General features: G+C 53.9%; 1 protein-coding gene across 2 annotated transcripts in view; it reads left to right on the forward strand.

Annotated features, from left to right (window-relative positions):
- MAPKAPK3 (MAPK activated protein kinase 3) overlaps positions 1 to 6509 on the forward strand; it is a 32275-nt gene extending 25766 nt beyond the window's left edge. For both annotated transcript variants that reach the window (XM_008972189.5, XM_003818800.5), the window contains exons 6-11: positions 1624 to 1747; positions 2925 to 3000; positions 3355 to 3479; positions 3955 to 4040; positions 4338 to 4418; positions 5109 to 6509. In XM_008972189.5, coding sequence (XP_008970437.2) covers positions 1624 to 1747; positions 2925 to 3000; positions 3355 to 3479; positions 3955 to 4040; positions 4338 to 4418; positions 5109 to 5261 — 645 coding nt within the window. In that variant the 3' untranslated portion in view covers positions 5262 to 6509. The remainder of the gene's footprint in view (positions 1 to 1623; positions 1748 to 2924; positions 3001 to 3354; positions 3480 to 3954; positions 4041 to 4337; positions 4419 to 5108) is intronic.
- Positions 6510 to 10134: the final 3625 nt, after the last annotated feature.

Here is a 10134-nt window from a genome sequence, read left to right on the forward strand (position 1 = left end):
TGGACGCAATGTGCCAGGCCTCAGGCAGGGGCTGCCTGATGCTGTTGGTTTTTTTTGTTTTGTTTTGTTTTGTTCTGCTTTTTTGAGACAGAGTCTCACTCTGTCACCTAGGCTGGAATGCAGTGGCGCAATCTCGGCTCACTGCAGCTTCCGCCTCCCAGGTTTAAGCGATTCTCCTGCCTCAGCCTCCCAAGTAGCTGGGACTACAGGCGCACACCACCACACCTGGCTAATTTTTGTATTTTTCGTAGAGATGGGGTTTCACCATGTTAGCCAGGCTGGTCTTGAACTCCTGACCTTAGGTAATCCGCCCGCCTCGGCCTCGAAAAGTGCTGGGATTACAGGCGTGAGCCATTCCACCTGGCCCTGTTGCAGCTTTTGTGAAGTCACAGCCATAGCTTTGACAGATCAGGCCCTCTGATACCAGCATTTTAAGGGAAAGAAGCCATTTGCTGAGCCCTGGAGGAAGGAACAGAGGTAGTGCCAGTTGTTGGGCCACCTTCCAGTCTTGAGGCTGGAAGCTCAGCTCTCCAAATTTCCTATCCTGGGAGGACTGGGTCTTAGAGGTCATCTGGATCAGATGGATGAAATGCAAACCAAGGCAGCACACACATGCATGTGCACACAAGCATGTGTGAGCACTATCAGAGCAGAGTCTGCTCCTCCTGGGCCCTCTGCCCCAAGCCTGGAACGTTACCTTCCTTGGCTTATTTCCTCCTCAGACTGGGCAGAGGCGAGCTGAGGTTACAGCTGCTGGATCAGGTCCTCCCTCTGGCTGAGCACCCCAACCTGTAAATCCTTGCTTTATTTGGACCCTGGCTTTTTTTTCCCGAAGAGAGAAAAGCCTTCTGCAGAGGAGATTCCCTTGAATAGACTAAAACTGCTTCTCTGTTTTTATCACAATTGAGAAGGTCAGATCTTCTCAAATGGAACCTGAGAAATAGCATCCATTGGTTCTAAACCACCACCCCATCCTTCTACCAACACCCCATCCTTCTACCCCGACTCTGCTGGGGGGTCTCTTCTGCCCCTCTCCATGGGCCTACATCCTACCTACCATTCATTAAAAACCAGTTTCAGGGACAGACCTCCCTACTGCCCTCATCTGCCAGGCCCCTGGCTACTCCTGGGACACAGGAAGATTGCCCCTGTGCAGCTCCTGGGGTCTGGGGTCTGAGCAACTAGGGCCTTCTCCCCTGAGCAACCTCAGATGGGGCTGTCCTTCTAGCCCTGTAGGATTCACTCTGGGCTGGGTATGGGACATGTGCTTGGCAATACTGACTTATGAGCAGCCTGCCTTCCCCCAGCACCCTTGCTCTAGCATTTCATGGCAATGTCACCAACTCAGGATCAGAAGTTCCTGCCCCGAGGCTTTCTATGGCACTTGGTCATTCACAGCCTTGGCTGAGCACCTGCCTTGCTTCCCCTTTTGTGAATGAAGGTAGCACCTTGGGTTTCTCTATATTTGGCCCATGTTGGTGGGCAAGGCCCGGGTCTTTTTATAAATGGACCTAGCTCCTTCTGCACTGGGATGGAGTCGGGGAGTCTGGCTGAAGATCACCTTGGGGCTCTGCTCCTGCCTGGTTCCTAACTCCAAACCAATGTTTTCTCTTTCTGGCCCAGCCTGAAAACCTACTCTACACATCTAAGGAGAAAGACGCAGTGCTTAAGCTCACCGATTTTGGCTTTGCTAAGGAGACCACCCAAAATGCCCTGCAGACACCCTGCTATACTCCCTATTATGTGGGTGAGTCCTTCGGACATGAGTTGTAACTCCTCACCCCAACTTATACAGCTGTATTATGGGGTAGCCAGTGGGTTGCAGAAACCAAAGGGTTAAAGCCCAGCAAGGAGGGAGGGGGAGAATTCTGTCTGCATGGAGGCGGGTGACGTGGGGGGCCGGAGGCTGCAAAAATATTCTCCCAAACTTCAGCTTCTGCTTTTGAAAATAGATCCAGGAAAATTCTGGCTGTGGCCTGTGAGCTGAATGACATCACAGCAGCTCTAAATATATATGTGATAAAAGGCTGCCATCAGCTTGGGACGGAGCCCAACCGCGGTTGTTTTTCTCTAGTTTTTGTCTTCCTGGGATTCATATTCAGAAAGTGGGCATGCATTTCCTCCTAACTTGGAAGGACAAAGGGTACCAGTCACCTGCCTTGTGGGAGACGGTCACTAAAGCCAGGGCTTGGAGGTGTGCACATACTCATGCTTCCTGGAAAAGTTCACTGCCCTTCTGCAAGTGGGCAACCCCCGGATCTGAAAATGTTCCTTGCCAAAACTGCCCCCTAACCTGAGAGTGGGGTGATGACAGAGGGCTTTTCTCCCTCAGAAGAGGTCTTCCTGGAGGGCTGCTGAAGGGGTGGGAAGTTCCCTGAGACAGTTGAAATGGCACTCTGTTAACTAGGATGTGTTTTGCACTAAGTATTTTAACTTAGAAATCTTCTAGCCTACCCACCTCATTGCACAGGGAAGACAAAGGCTCCATGGATTGGTAGCCAAGCTGATGATGGAATGCAGAGCCCTGTCCCTGGTTCTTCCTTGCCTGTGACCTAGGCTATGCATTCAGGGAGGCAAGGGACACAGGACAGCTGGCAGGCCAAGACCCTCTCACCTACGGCAGCTTCCCACCAAGCCCCAGACTGGCCTTCTCTTCTCTTCTTTCACCAAGGTTGAGACTGGCAGAGGGGCTCAGGCCCAAGGGAGCTAGGGGTATGTCTGAAAGTGGTTGATTTTTTTCCAGGAGCTTTCTCCTCCCCCAACTTCACACACATGCTGCCTTTCCAAAAGGTGCCAGACGCCAGTCTGCTCTGCCCTACCTCCCAGCCCAGGTACCTGCTCCCCACCTTGCCCAGGCTTTAGGCTCCTGCCTGGGCTCCAAGACCCTTGGGTCTGAGAGCCCTGCTGTCCCTCTGCCCTGGCAGCCCCTGAGGTCCTGGGTCCAGAGAAGTATGACAAGTCATGTGACATGTGGTCCCTGGGTGTCATCATGTACATCCTGTGAGTACCTTCCCCACCCCCTGCCTCCATCTCCTGCCCTTACCCCCACTGTGAGCCCTCAGAACCACTTCTGTCCCCCCACCCCCATGTCCTTGGTGAGGAGCTTGTGTGTGTCACTCCTCATGCGGGCTGCCCTTCCCTTTTGGTCATGGGACACCACTCCTTCAGGTGCCTGAGGGTCTCCCCATGCCAAGGGCTGATGGCATTCCTGGGATGTGCCTGGGAGTCCGGAGGGCTGGCATTATTGCTATGGTGTCTGGTTGTCTGTCTCCCCAGTCAGGGGCTTTTGAGGGGAAATGGGTCCACCCTGGCACTGCTCCCACCCTATGCCAAATGACTTACCCCTTCCCCCAGCCTTTGTGGCTTCCCACCCTTCTACTCCAACACGGGCCAGGCCATCTCCCCGGGGATGAAGAGGAGGATTCGCCTGGGCCAGTACGGCTTCCCCAATCCTGAGTGGTCAGAAGTCTCTGAGGATGGTGAGTGAACCTCTCTGTCCCAGCCTGACTCACCTGGCCCCTGTGGCTTTCATTCTGGGAAACATCACTTTGGTGTCAAACTGACCTGTGTTCAAATCTTGGCTCCCCCTCTTCCCAGCTATGGGACCCTAGGCAAGTCCCCTAACCTTCTTGAGCCTCAGTTTCTACATCTGCCAAACAGTCTCAAAACTTGCCTCCTCAAAACTCCCTCTAACTCCTATTCCTCATTCATATTTTCCTCTTTGAGGACCACAAACAAGGCTGCCCTGTATGAGTTATCTACTGCTGCTTAACCAATTATCCTGAACACTTAGTGTTTCAAAACAAGAAATAGTTGTTAGCTCACTCTTTCTGTGGGTTGGGAATTTGGGAGCACATGCAGCCCCTGCCCCAGCAGAGCTTGTGGTCTGTGGGGAAGGGTGGAGGGGCTGGCTCTGCAATCTCACCTCTCCCCTCTCTTCCCTGGCCCCCCTAGCCAAGCAGCTGATCCGCCTCCTGTTGAAGACAGACCCCACAGAGAGGCTGACCATCACTCAGTTCATGAACCACCCCTGGATCAACGTGAGCCCCTCCTCCTCCCATGGCAGGCAGGGTGTCCAACAGGAGTGGGGCTGCCGGGCAGGAGGGTGGTGGCTCTGCTTTGAGGCCCCAGTGCAGGGCTGGAATGGGCCCATGCACACAGGTAGATACTAGGGCCTCACCTACAACCTGGCTTTGTCACTGCCCTAGTGAGTCTCCTTCCCCACCCTGAGCCTTGGTTTTTCCATCTGAGTCTGGGAGAAGAGGATGGAGTGGGGGGAACCAGTGCTGTCCCAGGTGCCTCCAGTTTCTAATCCATGGGCGTGGGGCTCCTTCCAGCAATCGATGGTGGTGCCACAGACCCCACTCCACACGGCCCGAGTGCTGCAGGAGGACAAAGACCACTGGGACGAAGTCAAGGTGGGTGGGCTCTGCCTCAGTCTCAATACAGGTGCCAGGATTTGGGCAAAAGGGACTTCAGGGGGGTGGCTACCCAGGGTCTGGGGTCTTTGGCCCCTTTCTATACCTGGAGCACAGGGTGTCAGTGACTGTCGCAGTGGTCCAACCATGGCACTCCAAGGATTGGGCCTCACTACGCCATTCAGTGTGGTGCTCCTGGCTCACTTCCTCAATGAAACGGGGCTTTGGTACCAAGCTTGGATGATGACCACTCTTATAACCGACAACATTTGGGAGGGTGGTCAGCCTGGTTTAGACCCAGCAGAGGCCACGTTTGAACATATGGAGTAGCAGCTCCAGTGGCACAATCTCCAGGCCCCAGTGCACTGGTTGCCCAGCGAGATGGCATTCTCTGCAGGTCTTGTGGTTCTGTGGTGGAACTGGCTTAGTTCACTATCCCACTTACCCTTGGTGTGGTCCGAGGGAGTAACTCTCCTTTTGTGCCTTAGTGAATAAGCTCAGTGTCTACCACAGAGGACGGTAGTGAGGATCATGTGATGCAAAGGGCTTGGCCCAGTGCTGGGCACACAGTGGGCACAGAGGCAGCACAGGCTGTCACTGACATTAAGGGGCTGCCCAGGCAGGGGGGTGATGGTTCCTAAGGTCAGTACATCCTGACCTCTTAGTGCCCACCATCCTGTCTGTCCCCAGGAGGAGATGACCAGTGCCTTGGCCACTATGCGGGTAGACTACGACCAGGTGAAGATCAAGGACCTGAAGACCTCTAACAACCGGCTCCTCAACAAGAGGAGAAAAAAGCAGGCAGGCAGCTCCTCTGCCTCACAGGGCTGCAACAACCAGTAGCTCATGGGGCCTTGGAGGAGCCTGGCCTCTCAGCCTGCATAACAGACTGAAATGTGCTCAGGCCCTGGCCAGGAGGGCCCAGGGTCATTCTTTTAACAAAAGGATTATTTTGTTGTGTTTTAATTTGTCACTCGGAACTTCAGGATGGAGGACCCTGACCCTAAACCTCCTTCAGATCTCTGGCCCAGGCTCAAGCCCTAGAGACGGGCAGGGCCTAGGGGCTGGGAGCTGCCTGCTGCCATAGCAGCACCTTTAGCTAGGTTGGCCCGAGTGAGGCCTCTGTGCTGTCCTGCCCTGGTGCATGGCCTTAGCTTTCTAGGCCACTGGGAGTTGTGGCTGGGCTTCCCATCTTCCACAGAGACATCCCCCTGTGGGATGGGCAGATGGGCCTGGCCTTGAGAAAGGCATTGGCCATTGGTTGCCATGGTGACCAGGGACCATGTTGCTGCCTGTGAATGCTGAGTGAGCGAGTAAGGGAGGAGGGGCAATTGAGGGTTCACCTCTGCCTTCTTGGGGAGGCTGATTTCTCACACACTGGCTGGCCCTCTCATTCTCACTCCTCCTTGGGCCCTGAGGCTGCTGGATCCGGTCTGCCTGCCTCCCTGTGCAGTCCAGCCCTGCCTTGCTGCAGCCCCAGCCCAGATGGCACTCAGCGCTCTCCCCTGAGGGAGTCCCTGGGCCTAGCCATCCCCTCACTATTCCCGACCCAAAGGGTGACTTTTCATCTGAACTTAAGGTGGGAGATATTTTTAACTTTTTTCCACTTTGGAAAATGTCACTGTGACAAAAGCCAGTATACTTTCCCTGCACCCATCTGCTCACCAGATCTCAGGCAGGAAAGCCCCTCTCTGTTGAAGTCAGGGGCTATCTTTTGGTATACTTGTGTGAAAGTGGCTGGTTGGGAGCAGAGCTAAGTGGCTTCCCATTAACCTGAGGTCCCTTTCTTTACTCTGGGTCAGACCTGAGGTTGGGGAAGGCGACTGAGCCATGCTCAGAATGTCTGGTCCTGGCTTGGGCCTGAGTAGGGCAGAGAGGGCCTTTCCTGGCTGATCAGAGCTTACCAGCCCCACCCCACCATGGTAGCCTTAGGGTGCCGAGTGCCTGATACTGCCTGACAAGTGCCTGACACGCAGCCTAGTTCCTTCCTGGCCCCTCTCTCACTGGCTGGGAAACCCTAGACCATGTCAGATAGGACAACACTGCTGGGTTTTACATCCAGATAGTAATAAACACCATTTCATCATTTTCTCTTGGGTCCTGGGTTTACTCTTTGTCTACAGGGGTGGACAAAAGTGGCCCAAGGGCAGCTTCTCAGACCCACTAGTGATTTCACCCCAGCTGGAGGGGGTGCCTCAGGCCTGATAAGCATGCCATGCTAACTCCAAGGCCACTGAGTCCTCGCCAGGCCTAGAAAGGTCAGAAGAGCTGAGGGATGGCAGCTGCCACATGCCCCCAGCTCTGTGCTGCCCCTGTGCAGTGTGTGTGACACCTACCCCTGGGCCTGTGTGTGCCAGCATCTGCTCACAGTGGCCACCCCCAGCTGCGTGCCAGCCTGCTGAAGGGCGGGCAGAGAGCCTGCTGCAGCGCTGAGCTATTTTCAGAAACTGCCAGATTTCATTTGGCACTGAGAATATCGAGGAGGGGAGGGGGCGGCATGCTGCAAGACTGTCTTTTGACTACTCCAGTAACAGAGCACTCTCACCCCTCTGGAGCCCTTGTGGGTAGCTTCAAGGAGGGCCCTAACTGTGGCATTTCTCTCCCAGCTCCTATCTTGAGAAACCTCCCAGTTTTCCAAGAGCTCATCTGCTGCCTGCAGCGCTCTCTCCTCCACCCCACCTTCCTTCAGGGTGTGGGGGAGGGTGCAGAGATGCTGGAAGGCAGGGGACAGGCAAACACGCCTGAGATGTTCTGCTGCTTCCCAGCCTGGTGACCTTGGGAGCTTTCTTGGCCTCAGTTTCCTCAGCTGTGTCCTGGCGATGATAATGCCCATCTCATGGAGTCGTGTGGGGGATTTGAGCAGATGATGTGTGTGAAGTACTTAGTGAGGTGCCAGGTGCGTGGCTCATGCCCCACACTCATTAGCTACTCTAACATCCTTAGTCATCAGGAAGGAGAGAAGTATCTAGAGTTATATCTAGAGTATCTAGAAGTCTCTAGAAGAAAAAGCAGCCCCAAGTCTGCCTCAGGAAGGAGAGAATATCTAGAGTTATATCTAGAGTATCTAGAAGTCTCTAGAAGAAAAAGCAACCCCAAATCTACCTCAGGAACTTTCTATCCAGACAATCAGGGCTTCCTCACCCATGGGGTTTCATTTCCAAGGGCCTGCTCCCCAGAGCAGCATCATGTGGGCCTCCTGGGCTTTGTTTCCAGTACTGGGCTTCCAGGAGGGTGGCCAGATAAATTCAAGAGACTCCATGGAGCCTGTGGTTCAGCCCAGCCTTCCTGGTATACCCTACATTTGGAGGAATGCTGGCCAGATGCAAAGGTAGATGTAGTCCATCTAGTCACAAAGCTGTGGAGGCACAGATGGCCTTCCTTGCTTGGCTGCCAAGCATCCAGTGTACCTGAGATGCTGTGCTGGGTGCAAGGAAGGCTGCAGTGAGAACTTCAGACAGGGAGTTCACCTCAAGGTGTTTACATTCATGCAGGAGAAGGTGAAAACATCACATGTTGAAAAATGTTAAATTGGCCGGGCGTGGTGACTCACGCCTGTAATCCCAGCACTTTGGGAGGCCGAGGCGGGCAGATCACAGAGTCAGGAGATCAAGACCATCCTGGCCAACATGGTGAAACCCCATCACTAAAATATAAAAAGTTAGCTGGGCGTTGTGGCAGGTGCCTGTAATCCCAGCTACTCGCGAGGCTGAGGCATGAGAATCACTTGAACCTGGGAGGCGGAGGTTGCAGTGAGCCGAGATTACGCCACTGCACTCCAGCCTGGCGACAGAGCAAAAGTCCATCTCAAAAAAAAAAAAAGTTTAATCAAGGTCTTGATATGATCTGTGATGGAAGAACATGGTTCCAGGAGAAGGAGGTGTCATGGGACAGTTTGAGCCAAAGAGAGAATATATGCATCCCAGTGCTGGGAAAGGTGCCTGATAGGATACAGGGTTGCAGGCAGAAGTGCAGGGACCAGGGCCTCAGGGACAGAGAGTCTCCCTGCTCTAGGACTCCCATCTGCCACTCCGCTCTGCCAGTCTGTGCTTCTTCCTGGGGCTGTCCTTGATCCTTTGCCTGCACTGGGGTTTTTTTTTTTTTTTTTTTTTGCCTTCTCCATAGCTCTGGCAAAACTAGAGCTGCAGAAGTTCTAGCTGGGGAGGTCATCTGCTCAGGTGTCCACATGTCAGTTTCAGGGGAGGGTTCTTATTGGTCACATTTGGCCCCTTGCTGTTGTTGGGGAGAGGGTAGGGCCCCTCCTGTAACTAGGTGGGGAGGGGTGCCCTAGAAGCAGTTAGCAGAAGAGCAGATGGAAAGATTGCCTCATTATCTCCCACATCTGGCTACTTCCAAGAGCCCATGAGGAGTCTGGGCCAGCCGCTAGCCCAGCCCAGGGCCTGGCTCCGTGATCTCCAGCATCGGGTGTCACTCTTACAAGCCAGGACTGGGAGGCTGGATGCCTGGCCAAGTCACATTCCTTTTTGGGCCTCAGTGTGGCTGTCCGTGAAATGGGAGCAAATCTCTGACAATCAGCTAGTATTAGGAGAGCTAAGAAGCCAAGTGGCCACTTGTTCTCATCAGTGAGTCCAGACGCACAGGCATTTGCATGAGCTCTATGATAACTTCCCTGGCAGCTTTTGGTAAGGAATTCCGTAAGAAGCTACTTGGGAGGCTGAGGCAGGTTGAGCCCAGGAGCTTGAAGTTACAGTGAGCCATGATTGTGCCACTGCATTCCAGCCTGGGCAACAGAGCGAGACTCTGTCTCTTAAAAAAAAAAAATTCCATAAAAGTTATATACACACGTGTGCACATGCGTGTGTGTGTGTGACATCTCTTCCTAGTGATATTCCCCCTGACCTGGCCAACAGCCCTGATTCTGTCCTCCAAACCTGATGCTGGCTGGCTTCCAATAGCCTGGCTCATTGCTATTCTACACCAGCCCCTCTCTGCCCTCAATTCAGCCCCTCCACTGCAGTGTCAGAATTGAGCCTCAAAATGCAGCCTGCTACAGCCTCTGCAGGGGTCTCCATGCTTCCAAGCCTGCTTGAAACTTTCTTTATGGCAGGCATGGGGAGGGGGGAGGGCAGGCCGTGTGTGGCTGTCACCAGACCTGGCTGCCTTGGGCCTGGCTGCTTTGGGCCGAGCCTTTGCATCCCTAGTGGGTCCTCACGGCTGCCCATAAACCCAGCAGGGTAAAATTCTTCGTTTTGTCATACTGAGCAGCCAGCATGCTTAACCAGCAGGCAGGGAAGGGTCTGGCAAGCCCACCTCCCCTGCTGTGTGTGGGATGGAGTGGGGTTGTCTAGAGCCAGGAGACCTGAGCTTTGGTTTACATGAGGCCTTGAGCAAAGCAGTTCTTATTTTTGAGGTTGCCCATCAGTAAAATGAGAGGCTGAATTAACAGGACCAGATTATTCCAGCACCCTTGACAGACACATCACCATCAGTTGATGGATTGTGAGGAATGCTCTATGTTCAGGCAGATCATGCATTTTTCCAAGCCTCAGTTTTCTTATCTGTTAGCATGATCCTCACAAGGATGGGGCAGGGCTGCAATGAAGACAGGGAGAGGGATGGCCGAGCCCAAAGGCCTTGGTCACCAGCATAGCCCAAGCGTCTGCTAGGTGATGCACTAAGCTGCCCAGCACTCTGCCAGTTCTACCCTCTCTGTGTCCCCTGACCAGGAGAAGGCAGCTGTTGACTCAAGGGAACAAGT

Source organism: Pan paniscus, chromosome 2 (assembly GCF_029289425.2).
Source record: "Pan paniscus chromosome 2, NHGRI_mPanPan1-v2.0_pri, whole genome shotgun sequence".
NCBI lineage: Eukaryota > Metazoa > Chordata > Mammalia > Primates > Hominidae > Pan > Pan paniscus.